The sequence below is a fragment of the Salvia splendens genome, chromosome 5, assembly GCF_004379255.2.
Source record: "Salvia splendens isolate huo1 chromosome 5, SspV2, whole genome shotgun sequence".
Classification (NCBI taxonomy): domain Eukaryota; kingdom Viridiplantae; phylum Streptophyta; class Magnoliopsida; order Lamiales; family Lamiaceae; genus Salvia; species Salvia splendens.
In genome coordinates this window covers 19,648,777-19,668,176 of record NC_056036.1, presented here as the reverse complement: position 1 = coordinate 19,668,176, position 19,400 = coordinate 19,648,777, and the positions used below count along the sequence as shown (strand labels likewise).

General features: G+C 35.4%; 1 protein-coding gene across 1 annotated transcript; it reads right to left on the bottom strand.

The window, feature by feature from the left end:
- Positions 1-7,856, bottom strand: LOC121804979 (respiratory burst oxidase homolog protein C-like). Its single transcript, XM_042204719.1, has 12 exons — positions 7,243-7,856; positions 6,935-7,094; positions 6,820-6,868; positions 6,224-6,337; positions 5,731-6,150; positions 4,575-4,961; positions 4,403-4,498; positions 2,886-3,001; positions 2,631-2,733; positions 2,104-2,177; positions 1,108-1,673; positions 1-468 (listed from the first exon to the last, which is right to left on the bottom strand). Exons 1-12 carry the CDS (start codon positions 7,712-7,714, stop codon positions 359-361), a joined length of 2,667 nt encoding a protein of 888 aa, XP_042060653.1. The 5' UTR covers positions 7,715-7,856; the 3' UTR covers positions 1-358.
- Positions 7,857-19,400: the final 11,544 nt, after the last annotated feature.

Genomic DNA, 19,400 nt, shown 5'->3' with positions numbered 1-19,400 from the left:
TAACAACAAAAAGCATGTAACTAAAATTACACAAATAGTATACATTTATAATTGAGGTAGGTGGGTGGGGAACCACCAACCTCATTAGGCCATTACATAACAACACCATCAATTATTATCTTCCATTCATCACCAAAGAGAAATATAATAACCAAATGGGATCCCACAAATTATCTTTTGCTCTTTCAAGCATGACCTACTACTACTACTACTACTATATATATTTACCTGCAAAACAAAAAAAAAGGCAACAAAAATTATAAAATTGAATTTATCGATATATAAACTCCTGTTGTTGTAGGTTGAGTTAGTCCACCAAATTGGGATATCTTCACAATCAAGCTTGTCCACTAAAATGTCAAAAGTTTTCTTTGTGGAATTCGAATTTGGTTGAGGTCTTGTGAGAAAAATCACAAGCTAGGTTTCTTAGTTCAGCCACCGGTGGTGGTGCACCACAATAAAACACTCCTACAAAAAAAGGAAGACAACATTTTTCTTAACTTAGTAAATAAAAGAGTTTCCCTTTCAATGATTTTGTACCACGTCCAATGCAAATTACTTGCGTGTTTGAATTAATGCATGTCTATTGTGTTGATTTAGTGAAATAATTGCAATTTCGACAATGACCTCCTCATATCTATCGACTACTATAATAGTACGTGACAGAGAGAAAGCACTACCACCTCCACCACATGTCTATACCAACTTTTCTTTGATGAAGTGATAAGATGTTGAAAATCTACATGCCATGAAATAATAATCGAAAACAAAATTTAGGATGTATGAATAATGAGTCCTGTTAGGTTGACAAATATCTTAAATCGGTAATTGACAACTATGTCAACTATATACGTTATAAATGTCAACATGAAGACATTTGTATGTCAATTAAATGTAAATGACATATGTATGTCTTCTGTTGACATCTAAATATTAGATGAGAACAGAAGACATGTGAATGTCAACTACATTTAGTTGACATATAAATGTATTCGTGTTGATATTCATAGTGTAGGTTGTTGACATAGTTGTCAGTTAACAATCTAAGATAGTTATCAACTGATCATATATCTATGAATAATAAGGTGTATGTGTATAGAAACTTACCAACTCTTGAATTAGGATGATTGAGAGCAATTCTCTTGTAGACAGTCCTCCAATTGGGCTTAGCAAAATGTGACTTAACCCTAGTCCCCGACACAATGTCTACTCCATTTTTAGCATGATTGATCGATTGAAGCATAGCAATTAGGGCAGATCGAGCATCCCCTTCTTCATACACACTTGTGCAATAATTGTGCATTTCGATCACTCCTTTATGATCCATTTCAGCAACCTCGTTCATCACACCCTTGAACCATTCGAACGAGCCTTGCTCTCGAGTCACCCAATAGAAGTAAGCCCTTGTTGTGTTAAAGTCGTGCTTCTCACTGCCCGACCCTATTTTTCTTTTATGCATCGGGGAGGAAAGCATGGGGCCAGGTTCGCTCCCCTCCCCCTCCTCCACCGCATTCTCCTCTTCCTCCATTGCTTTTATATTGTTGACGATGTCCTTCACAACACTGATCATCGGGGTTGCCCCAATCCCGAGCCCAACCAATAGGACCACGTCGTAGTCCTTGTAGTCTTGTGTTGGTGCTCCATAAGGACCATCTATTAGTACTTTTGGGAAGCTGCATAATAGTGACATTTACTTGGTATCTATAAGATCCGTGTACTTTAATTGATGCATCATTTAGGTTATCCATCAACTTTTGCAACTCAAAAGTCCCAAGGTAATTGGGGCATTTCTTTTGGGCACAAGATTTAAAAAATTGATTTATTAAAGGTTAAAGTGGAGAGAAAAAACGTAAGAGATGAGACAAAAGCAAGAGAGAGTAAATTAAGATAGAGAATAAAATTTTTATCGAAAAAAATGACTCAACTACCTTGAAACAGAAGGAAAGGAGTATTAAAGTTTACAAAATTATACTCACATCTGAAAATAGAAAGCTAATGAACATAGTATTATAATTTGGTAGGATTTAATTATAAAAGTATAATACATTCAAATTATTTTAATCATCCCTTTCATCAGAAATGATTATTGAAATAGGGACTTACTTGGGATTATTTTCTCCTTGCAAAAAGTCAGCTCTGAGAAGCCCACTTTTGCCTGTAGGTGGCGGCTGACAAGCCTTCCAAAGAATAAACATAAAATGCACATTAAATTCCAAACAAACACAAGCAATTTGTACACAAAGTGAATAAATATAGTATAAAAATAAATGGTAGACCAATCTTGGAATATCTCACTATAATAATCAAATAATTTTGTTGGATATATTCCTCATCGAAACAAGACAAAGACCACGAAGATTAAATATCTCACTATTAATTATATTGCAGCATTTCAAATAATTCATTAAATAGATAGTTTAATTATTCTCTAAAAGAATAGGAGGTATAGTTTAGTAAAGCTGTTTTATATAAATACTGGAGTATCTCTTAGCTTCTAGTCTCTAGATTGATGATTGAATTAATAAAGTAATGTGAAATAATAAAAAGAATGAAAGTGAATTGTACAGATACATATAAAACAAGACAAATTTAAGTGAATACATATATACGTATTAATTAAATTTAATTACCTCTGAGAATACAGTTTTGAGTTGTCTGGTCCAGTCACCAAGTGTACGAATGTGAACACTCAGATAATCTTCCATTGGAGCTGATGTTATCGAAAAAGGGTGCCTGCAATCAATTAAGTAATCCGATTATCCTACTTAAGGCCACATTAGCAACTAATTAATTATTTGCAGGCTGCCAAACCAACAATAATTTATTCCTAATGTAATAAAATATGAAATAGCAATTTAATTATTAATCTGATTATCAGCACATACCATTCAAATGGAGAAACAGCTGCACAATTGACAAAAATATATTGTCCACTTTTATAGTTGAATCCTTGAGGCTTAGACATGTGCAATGATAGCACATTCCCAGGATAGACAGCCACCTTCACTCACCAATAATTCCATTACATGCACATAAATAATAGGAGTAGTAAATTGACAATATACTATTCTAACACAAATTTAGAAAATTAATACCCAACCCTTTCTTGTCCCATTAAATGTCTCATATTTGACCAGTGCACGTTTTAAAAAATTGTTTGACCCTCTCTTGTCCCATTAAATGTCTCATATTTGACCAGTGCACGTTTTAAAAAATTGTTTGATTTTGCAAAAGAAAGTGGATGGAAAAAGTTAGTGGAATATGGACTCCACTTTTATGTACTCCTATTAGTTTTTACTCCTTCCGTCTCATAATAGGAGTCCTATTTGGTTTGGGCATGGTTTTAAGAAATATAAATAAAAGTGGGTTGGATAAGTTAGTGGAATGTGGGTCCCAATTTTTATATATTGGTTTTCTAATAAAATTTGAGTGGAATAAGTTAGTGGAATGAGAGGTATACTTACCATTAATGGTAAAAGTGAAATATGACTCTTATTGTGGGACGACTAAAAATGACAAAATTGAATTCTTATTGTGGGACAGAGGGAGTATTATAATTGTGAGTAAAATGAGTTAGTGGAATGTGAGTTCCATTTACCAAAAGTAGTAAAAGTGAAATGTGACATTTATTTTGGGGACCGTCCAAATAAGGAAATATGAGACATTTAATGGGGACCGGAGGGAGTAAATTTAGGGATGTCAATCGGGCCGGTCCGTCGGGTTTCGGGCCAACTCTACTCGGGTTGCAGGTCAATCGAGTGCGGGCTAATCGAGTTGTGATTTCTTTCGGGTTATAAAAGTTCAACCCTAACCCTAAAAGCTCGAATTTCGGGCGAGTCCAGCAGGTTAATTGGGTTGCTGCTGATAATATTAACATGCGATCAATCCAATAAATAATGATTAAAATTACTAATATTCATACAATGTAAAACATTTAATTATGATATATTTGAGATACATGCTTAAACTCAATCATAAACATGGTCAAATACTAATATTTGAGATATTTCGTGGAATTTTAATGCATGTTTTAGAAATTTAAATATTTTTTTAGTGAATTTGATGTTTTTAATTTATTTATCAATTATTATATTAATAAAAATTAAATATATAATTTGTATATTTAATTATAAAATTGAAAGTTATTTTTTAGTGAAAATTAATTAATGAAGTGCCGAATTAGGAGAAAAAAATATAATAATAGAAATTTTATCGAGTTTTCGGGTTTGACCCTAACGGGTTGCGGGTTAATCGGGTGCGGGCTAATCGGGTTTTGATTTTATCGGGCTAGAAATTTCCAGCCCTAACCCTATAAATTTGGCGGGCTATTCAGGCTAGCCCACGGATTACGGGCTACATTGACATCCCTTGGAGTAATGATGAAATTTGATGTCATATTTACCTTAAGGATCTTGACAGCCTTGATACTGGATCTGAAGGCTCTTATCAATCTCTCTGCAGCATAAATTGTGATAGGAATGGCCAGGTACATCCATGTCTGCAATTTCAATATTTTGTTCATACTTAATATAAAAACAATTGTAAAAGGAAGAGGAATTAGTAGGAGAACTCACTGTTTTTTTGTACCATTCATGGGTCATATATAGCTTGATTCCATGAGCAATGAGGAGGGTATAGACAATGATGAATAGGTGGTGTGAATACCAAAAGGCATTGAACCCTGCAAGCTTGTCCAAAGGCTTTGGTAGATGCACTTTGTTCCTTCTAAACATTGGTGATGCTAATGTGAAAGCTATAGCCATTAATACCACCATAACAATCCCTGTCACACCTTCAAATCCTTTCACATAATGCCAATAGCTATTTGGCTGATCCCTTCCAAAATATTGCACCACCTTCTCGTACTCCTCCGGACTCGCCCGGAGGAGGCGAGGAAAATCGCACGTCAGATGGCTTATCGCATGTATTCCAACTCCTATTCCAATGGCCATGGCAATCACCTTCAAAATAATTTTTGGTTATTAAAATTAATTCATTAACATCAAAATAAGTTTGACGTAATTAATTATCAATTGCTAAAAGGGACTGGTATTAGTAGGACCACGCCCACCTACTGCTTTGGAATTAAGCTTTTAAAAATGTGTAGCCTTTGATTGGAAAAATGTAAAGGCCTATGTCACCCAAGACTTTATTCAAGGGGAATAATTGTAGTATCATGCAGTATTAGTTCTCTCACCCAACCACCATTTAAAAAGTCATTTTACTATTTTGAATTATCCACTATTTATAAAACTATTTAATTTATTCTACTTTTAGCATATGCACCCTACATTCTACTAATTTTTTATACTCACAATCTATTATAAAACTAATATTAAAAATGAGTCACACATTCCACTCACTTTTCCCTTACTTTTTCTTCATAAAGTCAAATAATTTCTTAAAACCCGTACCGAGTAAAAACGACTCTTTAAATAATGGACGGAAGGGGTATATTTTAATGATATGAAGAAAAACAATATTTCCTTCTTCCACAGGTTTTAATGAGAAATTTGTAAAATAAGAGGAAAGAGTAAAAAGAAGTTAAAGTAAAAGAGATAAGGGAAAAAAAGGATGTAAAGTATGAGAGAGGAGAAAAAATAGTAAGGTATGAAAAATAAACTCTCCATTTTTATAAATGAGACTTTGTTTTGTGGACATCCCAAAATAGAGAATGTTTTTCGTGGACGTAATAATGAATAGAGTATAGATGAATGAAGAGTAGCCAACCTTGTGGAAATTGATATTGTCATCAAAGGGAACCACAGCACCTAACTTAGTTCTGTTCCTGAGCCAAGTGATGGTGTTCCGGCACATCGGCAGCAGAATCAGCGCCATATTGAGCTTGAGCGTCTCGGCCGCGCCTTTGGCCGCGCAAACGCAGTGGCCCATCACTGCAAACCCATTCTTGTTTCTATACTGCACATATTTGTAGGCGAAGAGCCCCGCCATCGCTCCAATCCACAGCGCCATCACCCACACTCGCTGCCAATTGTCCGCCACGAAATACCGCCCGTCGCTGTACAGGCGCTGCAGCACGTGCTCCTCCGTCCGCCTCAGCTTCTCGCTCAGCATTTTGCTTAGATTCCGGCTCTCTCCCCCGCCTGGCTGCACCGCCCCTTGCAGCAGGAGCGTCTCCAAGTTCTCGATCTGAATATTCATCATCCATTTTTCGTTCATTATTCTTATTCTCGATTTTATTGTGTTTTAATTCAACTTGTACCATTATGTATCCGAGATTGGAGGGGTCTAATTCTTCCATGATTAATCTTGCATACTCATCTGCCTGCTTCTGGATGTTGGATAGCCTGTTTGCAGAAGCGCTCAGCGTTATAATCTGCATAATTAAACATTAATTAGTTGTGATCGACTCAAAATGATTCAATTTTCTTTTTAGTTTGTCCAATCAAGATGGCCCAATTGGAAACACTTTTATCTCAACTTTAATCCAACTCTCTTACTTTACTCTCTCCACTTAACACACAAAATAAAGTTGTATTAAATCTCATGTCGCCTGGGTCATCTTCCTTAAGACGGAGAGAGACTAGGCAGAGAAAAAAGTACTCCATCCGTCCATGATTAAATGTCTCATATATAACCATCACGAGTTTTAAGAAATTGTTTAATTTTAAAAAGTAAAGTGGTGGAAAAAGTTAGTGAAATATATGTCATACTTTTATATATTAGTTTAATAATAAAATGTGAATGGAATTAATTAGTGAAATGTAGGGTCACTATAGTAAAAATGAAATGAAACATTTATTAGCGGATAGATGAAAAAGAAAAAATGAGACATTTAGCATCGGCCGGAGAGAGTACCTCTCTGACTTCATCTTCAGTGATTCTTCCATCTGCATCTTTATCCACCCTGCATTCAAGAATTAATTTAAAATGTATATATGTGATTAGAAAAATAAAGTTTAACAATAATTACATGTCAAAGAAAGTTTTAAGTCGACAGTCGAAACTCTGATCCGCAATCTGATCCCAGAAATCCTTCAGCTGCTCCTTGGCAATGGAGTCGCCGGAGATATTCCTCCGCCTCGAAAGCGCGTCGAAGAGCTCCCCAGCGAACTCCTTCGACCCCTTCATCCCTACACACAAATCAACACATCTAGTCATTCCACTAACATAAATAAATTGAAACAGAGAGAGTAAATCACAAGAAAACAGAAAAAAAAACAAGTATTGGTATGTTAGTTGAGAATTTGAACAATAATTAGATGATGTTGTAATTATTACCGATACATTCGCCAAAGAGCGAGCGAGGCAGCATTCCATAGCTAGCGAGCTCATCGAATCGCTTCTCGACCTCGCTCCACGCCGCGCCGCCCTCGGCCTTGCTGATAAACTTGAGCCCCTTGAGCGCCTGCGCGGCAGCGGACTTTGTCCGGTCGAGCCGCTTCACGGGCGGCGGAGGGTGGCGCGTCAAGGAAGCGAGGCGCTTCAGCACGGATGAGCCGAATGAGGACTTCTTCTCCAGCCCCCTTGCCAGGATTTTGAGGCCGGGGTCGTCCACAGCGCCGCCCCCGGCGGCTGTGACGCTGTGGACCTCGACCGAGTCGTCGTGGAGGTCGAGGGTGATCTCCACGTAGTCTTCATCGGCGGCGGCGGTGCGGTCGTCCGGGAGGGTGAAGCGAGGGCTCTTCTTGCCGGCCGGCTCGGGGTCGGAGAGGCGGCGGTGGTGGTGATGGATATCTTGCTTGTTTTTCATCTGGAAGAAGAAATCGGAGAAAACGACGGTGGTTGTGGCGGCGGCGGCCGCGGTGGATGTGGTTTGATGGCGAGTATGAGGTAATTAATTTATATACATAAAGTTTGTGTCTCTTTTTTGCATGTGTTGAATTATTAGTTAACTAATGATGTGTATATTGCTATTGTAATTTGTGAACATGTTAAGATATGATGTAGTATTACTCTCTTTGTCGTTACCTAGAAAATTAAAAATTTGTCATTTTAATCAATCACAACTTAAAAATTGCAAAATGGAGTAACATGTGTGACACAATTAGCACTGACAAAGCCACTACTCAGGTTGGTCCCTGGCTAGTAGCATATCATATCTAGGATTTTCAATTTTAACTAAAATTGAAATAAAAGTTAAATAAAAGTTAAACCACAATAAAAGGTGGAACATGTGCACAATCTCAGATGTTTCAAAATAAATGGAACTGAAAAATTAAAATTGACTATTTTGATCATAGTATTCATTGCATTGCAGCAAGATCTGTCCCTGTGAGCTGATCTTACAATTCATATTTCTATATTGATATAATGCAACGCATTTATTTAAATCTCAGCCGTTAGATCTTGATCCAATGAATCATATTGGTGATTAGTTACACACTAATATACTATATTTATAATACCTACAATTATTAACGGCACAATATTAGTATATCACAATTGTTCGTTGAGAAGATAAAGATTGATTAAGATGTTATAGGTTTGTGGTAAGTCGTGCTTATCCTTGTCAAAACTTAATTTTAATAACAACGGGTATCATTTCTAAATATATACAAATTCAATGCCACTGCAATTATTTTTATTGCCGCTTATTCCAATAATGACAGCCCGTATATTTAGTTAATTTATCTAAATTAATCAATTTAGTTTTCTCTCATTTTAAAGCTATAACATGAATGATTAAATAATTTAAAATATTAATTTGAATATTAATTGGTCAAAATCAACAATTCACGATATAATTATTTAGTTATACATGATAGTGTATTTTGAATAGTAAGTATATAAACTGTACTAGTATTAGTACTTGATTGTGTATTTGAATGAATAGATTATCAAACAAGAGTGTATTTTGAATAGTAAGTATATAAACTGTACTAGTATTAGTACTTGATTGTGTATTTGAATGAATAGATTATCAAACAAGTTTAAAATTAATTCATTTACTCAAATAATCTAAATTATTTTATCTATAATCTATGTATCCTATCATTCAATAAACCCATTCTTAAAATTCAGTTTTCTCAAATAAAATATTGGTACGAAGTAACCACGTTAATTTGGAGCTTCTAGAGGCATAATATTTTAAGAAAATCAAATAAACCATACTGAGTTCTGGTACTACTTAATAGTCCGCTCAAATAAAAAATTGAGAAGTATGTTTGTTTTCTCAATGAATTTCACAATAAAAAAACACATTTAAGCAAATGATTGATGTAAACGCGATCGTATAATATGCTTAGAACGATATAATTTAGAATTGAGTCGTGAGATTATTTTAGTTGAGTGAGAATTGATTATGATTAATTATCACATAATTATCTATTTAGGATTCAGTTGTAGGATTCAATCACATGAACCAAACACACTATATATTTAATTCTATGACACAATCTTTCAAACCGAACAACCGTTAACTAGATTATATTATTAATTTATTAAAATTACAATTTTTGTTGTGTAAACTAAAACAATTAGTGGTAGAGTCGGTTTTTAGACTTTGATTATATGAACTTAATCAATGAATGATTCAAAAATGTTAGATCTAAGGTTAAATGTTGTAGATTTGAGTTTTTCAACAAATTTGATGGATGATCAATTGTCATCTTTGTGATTGCAGGACGGATTTAATTCCTTTCGTTCGTTGTTTTATTGTAAACCCGCTAGGGTTGACCGTAGTAGATTATATTTCATTTTTCATTTTTCTTATATAATCAATGTATAATGATTAGACTACAAAAGAAAGAAGAATTAAAAATGAAGAATGAAGACGACGCCCTAAACCCCAATCAGGATTTGGGCACGTAGGGTGTTGACGACGACGTCAGCGACACAACGACGGAGAGCTTTTAGCGGTGGCAAAAACCCTAATTAGGGTTTGACCATACGCAGATCTTGGTGGCGATGGCTAGCCTTAGCGGTGGTGTTTGCAGGCGATGATGGTGACACCATGGCTCCGAGCGCTTGGCTGTGGTGGCGGGTCCAAGTAATAGGCAAGGACCAGTTTGTGGTCTTGGCCTAATTTCCTAATTAGTGGATATCGTTATCTTAAATATGTGAAATAACTTAATTGAATATGTAATCCGAATTGTTTGTAATCCTTGATTGGATGGATGATCAATATTTCTTCTATGGTGATACAAGATAATATTCCTTTCGTTTAAATTAAACTATGGGTTATAATATAATTAGTAAAAGTCCAAGCCTCCATAGATCCCTAACCTGACCCTACAACATCACTTTACAAATAAGAGATGAGGGAGAACATACAACCCAAGCCTCCACAAGACTTAAATTTTCGGCCCTCTATGTATATAGAGGATTCAAAAATTGCCTTAATCTTGTGTTCATGATTTGTTCTTCTCCTTCAAAATCAGTCCTTAAAATTATCTGACAAGCTTCTCCACAAGAAGGTCAGATCTAGAGTTTGGAAAATAGGTTACAAGATCCATGGTCAAGCATTCAGACATGACATGTAGAGAAGTAGCGAGCCATTTTTATTCTATGTGGAATCATCAAAGAATGATTTAATTCTGTAATGTTGATTTATTATGTGAATTAAATGAGCAATCAACATGTTCTTATATATTCTTTGTATGGCCTCTTGACTGTTTTTTCTGGCATGGCTGTTGGGCTTATGGTTTGGTCATTATGTGTTCATAGCTTAATTTTTTTGGACCATAAAAATGAACAAATTTAAAATACTCCAATCATGCATCAAACACGTATTCCAACAAAAAAGTGGCAAATAAACATGAGTGGCTTAACACATAGATGTCCATGCTTGCACATTGATCGTTTCGTCCAGGTACGTCCCTTGAATGAACAATAACGTGAGAAGTTTCCAGATACATTCGTCTAGGTTCATGCTCTAAAACATGTCCATCACGCGCCCTAGAAAGGTGCATGTAACATTTGTAACTCTCGACGGTTACTGATAAGGCTCGTTTCAAGCATAGTTTAATGGCGGTTGTTATACTAATCAGGGCTTTAATGTTAGAAAAAAAAGTGGATGTTTAAGCATGCAGGGACTGAAAGATAACAAAGTGGGATGCAATGATCGAGTAGCGCGGGAAGCATAAAAATGATCAAGAATTGAGGCAAACTGATCAAGGGAGCAAGACGACCATGCCGAGTAGCTTTGCGAATTGATCAGGAGAACGGGCCATGCAGAGTAGCTGAACAAACTGATCAAGAGAGTCCGATACAAAATGAAAGTCGCGAAAGGATGAGTCAGAGGAGAGAGGAGAAGAAGTTCCCTTCTTAGCAAGGGCATTAATGCCAAATCATGATGACCTTTCCCTATAGATTTGTGCCCAAATCCGTCCTATAAATAGAGGAGGAGGAAATGTAGAAGCATGGGACTTATCATCTATCATCACTTGCCATATTTTTTCAAACGCACCACGGAGTTAGAAGCATAGAGCTAGGAGGTTGACAGGGTTTCACACACACCACAGAGTTAGAAGCATAGAGCTAGGAGGTTGACAGCAGCTGGAGTTCGAGTCTTACCATAGCCACACTCTCTTCTTCCTCGTCTAGGAAGAAGGGAGCTTAGTTTGGAAAGATCTTTTGTTCGTTTACGATTTCCTAAATTTCGAGGGGTTGATACATTTGTTTACTTTGTTTTCCGTTTATTTTGTGATGCTCTGTTGAATCCACTGTTACTTTTAAGTTTTCTTTTCGTTAAATCATACTTTTCCAAGTTTGTTGGTGTCTATCTCTGAATCTGAAGTATATTATTGTTTTAATTTAAATTGTTTGGATAATTGTTGATTGAGATGGAGTTCGTGATAGATGCTGGTTTAGATCTGGAGTTGTTGGAGTTGGATTTTATTTTGATCGTGTTTGGTTGAGTTTGATTAACGATAATTGCTTAGATCTGGTGTCGTAATGTTCTGATCGTTGTTTGCTGTTTAGAATTTAGTACTTAGTAGTCTTAGTTAGATATACGTTGATCTGAGTTTTTACATACGCTAGTTGCATGAAATTAGAATAGGAATTGTTGATCTGCTTTTATTCTGTTCAATCTGCATGGATCTAGTTTTGATTTGATTTATTTCCTGTTCTACGTAGTTGCTCTGTTCAGATCTGCCGTAATTGCTAAGCTAGTCTATTTTGGTATTTGGAGAAGAAGAAAATCGTAGTTAGTTAGCGTAGCAGTCTCTGTCACCTTTCCATTTGTTTCAGTTTTATTTGCAATGTCAGTGATCCCTTTTTACTTTATGCAGTGTATTGTCCAGATGTCTAGTCAGTTGATCAGTTAGAAGTTAGCCGTAGGTCAGTTAATTAAGTCCAGTCTAGTTTAAGTTGATCCGTTAGGAAGAAGTTGGCCAGTCCAGTAGAGTATACTTAACCTACTTTTAAAGCGTGGCAGCAGCCAATTCCTAAATGTCCCAAACACAAGTCAAGACACCTTCATCTCTGTGGGATTCGACCCTTACTTCCATTTATTAATTAATAGTATTGTGGGTCAAGGTCTTGAAAGCGAGTTTAGTTCTGTTTTGTGCACCCAACGACATGTAGATTATCTTGTAGTCGTCCTGATCAGTTGATTAGAGTCTCTTGATCAATCTGCACTCATATTGTTATTTCTAAATTTGCGCGAGAACACGAACGAAGACTAATCTGCTCTTTCAGTTACACGCAAGTCTTGATGGCAAACGTAATGGTCTATGTTGACACCAAAAGGTCCAATATAGTGGACTACAAATATAATTAGGGTAATCACTCCATATATTTCACACCCCAAGCATTCTCTGCACACAATCTCTCTCTCTCACTCTCTGCATACTTTTTACGTCGAAACTCTGCCATTGTTAGGGGCGGAGTCAGGAAATTGTGCAACAGGGGGAAAAAATATAAATATATACAAATAATGAATAAACATAAAACGATAAAGATAATAAAATAGGAGTATTAAACATGAACAGATGAACTCTACAATTACAATAGTTCCCGACGAGGTCCATAACTTGAAAACTATTCGAAATCCTTTAAGTATCGATCTTGCAAAATATATCTTTCTCAATATAAGTAACCAAACAATAATTCATCCAAGAGTCTCCCATCTTATTACGAAGACGGCTTTTTACGATGTTCATAGCTGAAAAATATCTCTCAATTGATGCGGTCGCAAATTGGTAGGACCAACGCCAACTTCACAAGCAAAAAAACCAATGGATAGACAATATGCTCATGTAGCAACTAACCTCTGAGAAAGATCTCCCATACTTTCAAGATTTGAGAACTCTTCCTATGATCTCATATCGTGGATGTAAGTCTCGAGTTCTTTGCCAAGTAGCCGAAAATCAACTTCAGAGAACTCCAAAGGATAACAATGAGCAAGTTCAATCAATTTGGATTTGTTAAAAGCTGGAAAGGAACTCTTTGGGCTTGAGCAAGACACGCATAGAAGAAAATTTATGTTAGCCTTACTGAAGCGATTGTTGAGTTCTTGAAGTTGCCAATCGATCACACCATTAGAAAGCTTAAACCTGATATAATTCAAGTTCATTAAAACTTCACCTTTCCTTTGAGGTTGACTAGGAGTCTTATAAATGTCCTTCATATCTAAGATTTCAATATCATTTTTCTTAGAGAATATAGATACTTCGTTGATCAGAGACTCCCATCCTTCCTCCCGCATATCTTGTAGATGTTGTTTCGCTACTTCAGCCAAGGCAATGATATACACAATATCTTGATCTTTCTTTTGCAATGCCAAAGATAATTGATTCGTGATTCCCAAGATTGTCGTCATCAAGTGCAAAATGAATGCAAACTCAAAAGTTGGCACAACAGCTAATAACAAAAATGATTCACCTCTTTATTGTGCAATACCATGATCCTTAATGATTTGGAGAACCTCAATAACTGGAGTGAACATGATCGAAAAATTTATCAGTGACCTATAATGAGATCCCCAATGTGACATCCCCAACCCAAATATAAAAAAAAAAAGAGAAAAAAAGAAAACATAAATATATAATTAGTTCGTTAATTAAAATAGCTTAATTATTATATGTAAAATGTATGCGTCAGTTAGTAGATTAACTAATTTACTAAAGTGTGCCTAATGTTGTGTATGCATGACAATTTTTTATAATTATGCATGAGATATATACATACACTAATATACATATTTGTAGCTTATTACTATAGAAAAATAAAAGAGGAAGGATAAGGTTGTGTAAATAGAGGTATTAGGTAATATGATACGTGGCAAGTGTAGAATTACATGCACAACATAAATATGAGTCATGTACTTTATAATATTAAAGTAAATAGTTTTGATAAGTTTTGATGTGATGACTTATACGTGGTAATAAAACAACTTTTGTGCAAAAATATAGGTAAAACTAAATATAAATAGGAAGTTCATTTTATCAATGGGGAGAAGAAAAAAAAGGGGAGAAAAGGAAAAATGAAATAAAAGAAAGAAAAATAGAATAGTTGTTGGAGACGAGAGCGAAAATTAGAAGAAGAAATAAGAGTCGTAGATCGCAAAGCAGAATTGGGATTTTAGTTAAATTAATGTATGTATAAATCACACTTTTAGTTTTACATGTGTTATGTGGTTGATTGTTATGTGTTAAATTGGAGTTAATTATTGGATTATATGGTGTGAAATTGATAGGAATATTTGATTGCTGCATTGGACATGTTTGTTTAGATATGTTGGATAATTTGATGGAATATGATATGAATATGTGATTGGTGCAATGAATATGATGTTGTAAATGAATTATATGATAGAAATATGTAATTGATGTTTCACATATGGTATTGAAAGTACATGAATCATGTGATTAAAGAGGATCTGTGACAGCCTTGTACTGGATCTGAAATATAGAGGGACCTATGAGTCCAGATACAGAGAGGGACCTTCGGGTCAAATACAGAGGGACCTATGAGTCCAATTACAGAGGGACCTTCGGGTCATAGATGAATCCCGGGCAGATACCAGACTTGACTGTTACAGAATAATAAACTGAATAGAGTGGCATATGCATATGCATATGAATATGAAATGGTTTGTTTTTAAATTATGTTATATATTGTTTCTGATTATATGTATTGATAAAAGAATATGTTTGATGTTTGTATCATGTGAGATTAGAGGTGGAAATTTATATATACTGAGTTGCGGCTCATATAAACCACTAAAATTTTCAGGATTAAGATAGCAGTAAAGTTTTGACTGACATGGGTCATAGGAACTCCACGTGTTATCAGGTTCGGCGGCTGACGCATATTGACAACCTTCTCCTCCTCATCATTTTGCATGTAGATAAATGTATAGTATATAGACTGGTGAGAGGGTTCCACTACTTTACATGATATTTTAAAATATGTATCGGATAAGTGTTGGTTTGAACTTATATAATATGGGTGTTCTATGAATTATACACGTGTATTGATTGCTTTTATGATAATGGATTTATTTATTATAAGAGTATACGTCAGAGGGGTTGAGGTGTCACACCCAACATGTATCAACAGGTCTTTGCGCTTGCATGAAGCTCCAACTATAGTACTTTTATTGCTCACTAAGTTAAAAAAACGCATCAACTTATGGTATTTTCTTTGCCACAACAACAAGAATTAGTTGAAGCTGATGAGCAAAACAATGAACCTAATAAGCAGAAGAGTTCTCTTACAAGATCAATGTCTTGAGTCCATTAAATTCACCTCGCATGTTACTTGCCCCATCATAACCTTGCCCTCGTACTTTAGACAAGCTCAAATTATGCTTCAAAAACAAAACTTCTATAGCCGCTTTTAATGAGGAAGCTGTTGTATCTCTTACATGAACAATACCAAGAAATCTTTCAACCACATATCCTTTTGAATCAACAAATCTTAGAGCAAGCGCCATTTGTTCCTTGACAGAAATATCACGAGATTCATGAAGTAATATACTCCCTTCGTTCCATAGTAATGGAGGCGTTTCTTTTCAGCACGAAGATTAAGAAAAATTATGTCAGGTGAGTTAAGTAAAGGGAAAATAAAGTGGAAAATGAAAAAGGTAGAGAGATGAAGAGAGATAAAAGTAAGAGATAGTAAAGTAGGTGTAGAAAAATGTGTTGACTTTTACTAAAAAAGGAAATGACTCTATTACTATGGAACGAAGGAAGTAGAAAAGAATTCATCACCTATCTCATGGATAATAGCATTTGTGGTCTCCATAGAACAAGCATGGATAAGATCTTTCTGAATTTCAGGAGCTATCATTTTTCGATTTCCCGGAGTATTATTCAGGACAACCTCCTCTATATCATCATTATGATCAGTAAGAAAACGTAAGAGCTGAAGAAAATTGCATTGATTTGCATACTTTTCCGATTCATCGTGACCACAGAATGTCATATCTTAAGATAGAAGAAAACGGATACAGTCAAGTGAAGCCGTCAAGCGAGTGCGACAATCCTTCTGTGCTTGTGTTGATTGCTTCACAAAAGCAAATTGGATATGTTGTTGTTGCTTCATCAAATCCTCACAACTTCTCCATGCTTTATTGTGGGCACTATCTGGACCTCCAACATGCTAATTGAATTTCTCTTTTTTCTTCCAATTAGAATATCCCTCTGATACAAATACTTCACCATTTGATTGTGCTCTAGTATTAGGCATATAAAAATAGCAACGCAAACAAAATGCGGCATCTTTCGAAATACTATATTACAACCAATTTCCATGTCCAACAAACCATTTTAGAACATAGCGTCGATATATGTTGCCGATTTTTTTCTGAGGAAAATCGTGTCCCTTCGGATGACACGGGCCTTGTTGCAGATAATGTCTTCTAATTCTATCACGGTCATTAGGATGATAAATCAAAATTTTCTTCCTAAGCCCAAGATCAGAAGGAAGACATTCCAAATTGATTTCCACATGTTTTCTTTTTAGGTGATTATCACTTGCTCCTTCTCCGATTGATGGTATTCATTCTACTATTAATTTCATTCTTTTGAGAAATTTTCCATCTGATATTCAAAAATGAAATTTTATACTCCCTCCGTTTTGCGGCAGTTGAGTCTTTTCATTTTCTGCACACATTTTAGAAAAATGATAATAAATAGTTAAAGTGGAAAAAATGTAAAATAAGAGAGAGAATAATGTAGATAAGACTCTTATGTACCTTATTCTGTCACTTACTTTACTATCTCTCCATTTTAACTATTTATTATGATTTTTACAAAACGAGAGCAGTAATTGAAATGACTCAACTAGGAGGGAGTAATTGATATACGCCATAGTTTTTCAATCAAATGATAATATTAATAACTAGCAGAACTGCAGTCTGCATAAGAACACGTAAAAGTTCTAAGGAATTATTTTACACAAATAAGATAAAGTATGATAAATGAGAGACAAAAATAAAACCATATAAAAGAGATGGAATTTTATTAATTATACATAACTTCTCCACAAATATGATAAAGTAGATACAGGAACAAAACCATATAAAGAGATTGGATTTTATTAATTATATATACCTTCCCCTCCAACAGTCAGCAGCGGCCAACTTCTGATTGCAAGGATTTTGTATATTTTCTTCCAATAGTCCCAAGTTTCCACAGATTTGATTTTTGTGGTAAAACTTTTCTTCTCCTTTTCTCTGCAAGTTCCTGGGCACAGACTTACATTTGGCGTCTTTAACACACTGTCTAATGACTTTTGGCATTCTTTTTCAAAAGCAATTAGTTTTATTAATTTTTTTTAATAAAATTTAACTCCTATATAAGGAAGGAAATTATAAATAAACTCATATACTAAAGGTTGGAGGAAATTACAAATTACAACTGATGTCACGAGGGCTCGAACTAACTCGGCACCTAATGCAATAATGTCTAAGCTACTTGCCGCTAGGACAAAGGCTCTGGACAAAGCAATTAGTTTTATTAATTAAGTGACTTTTCATTGCAGCAAAAAATGCGATTCTGTCGCCTTGGCGCCCCCTACACTCTGGTCTGACATCATGTGAGAGGGTTCAATTAGGGTATGCAGTAGCCCGTTAAGGGTGAGACCTTAACTCACTGGGTGCCAGAAGCCCAAATCCCATACTTTGCAATTATTTTCAAGGACTATATATTTTTTGTTCAATTTTCTTTTGGATTGTATTAAGTCAGACAAAGTCTACTTTTGTATTCATTTGTATTCCCTCCGTCCCTCATAGTTGAGGCGAAACTTTTCGCCACGGAGTTTAAGAAATGAATGTCGAGTGTGTTAAATAAATAGATAAAAAAGTAAGAATGAGAAAATGTAGAGAGAATAAAGTAAGAGAGAAAAAAGTAAGAAAGAGAAAAAAATTATATATTGAAATGACTCAACTATGAGGGAACTTCTCAAAATAGAAAAATGTCTCAACTATGAGGGAATAGAGAGAGTAACATATTACAAAGCTTCAGCCGTATAAAAATAAAATGTACTCCTATTTTGCAATTAGTCTAATTGAATTAGACAATTTATCAAAGCATCAGCAGTGGAGCGGAATTCCCGGCGGAATTCCCCACGAAATTCCCAAAAACACCTTCTGCCACGTCATATGGACTTTCCGCTGCCCTGCCACGTCATACGAAATTCCCACTGCACAGTAGCGGAATTCCCACATTAAAAAAAATTCACAAATTAGACAATTTCCAGAATTAAACAATTTATGGAATTAAAATTTCGACGCGAATACGGAGAAAATGCAACCACTTTATTTAAAAAAATCATACTTCATTTAAAAAAACATAATTCCTAAAAAAAGTACATTATTATACAAGTGGTGCAAATGAAATGAAGTTCAACGGGATGTATATGTAGGAACCGAAAAAAAATATTTAATGAAAAAAGCGGAATTCCGCGGGCGTCAATTCAATGGCGGACGTCCGCACGGAATTCCCCTCGGAATTCCGCGGAACGCCGCGGAACTGCGAATTCCTTCGCGGAATTCCGTATCCGTGCCTGGGACGGGCAATGGCGGACGTCCGCCACAGAATTCCCGCACGCCGGTGGGAATTCCGCGTGGACTTCCGCCGTTGCTGATACTCTCAATATTCTAATAATTAAGTCGTATACTTGAGCCAAAATACTCCTGCAAGTTATACTGATGGCACAATATGCAAGTACTAGTATTGTTTTCGGTAGGTAGAATCTCAATTATGCTTGATCACGATATTTTTTGTGCAAATTTGATCGATTAGCTGATAAGCCAAAATCAAACAATGAATGCTCATTATATACAAATTCAACTATAATCCAATTTAATTTTAAAAAATAGACATCTTAAACGGATGGTCACAAGAAGTTAATTGTTTATATATTGAACACCAAAAAACCACTTCCAAAAAAGCTCACTCATTGTTTTGGGATTTGTGTGATCATTCATTTGCTCATAAGTAACATTAACGAATTAGCAGTGTATAGAGTTTATAGAATCAGAG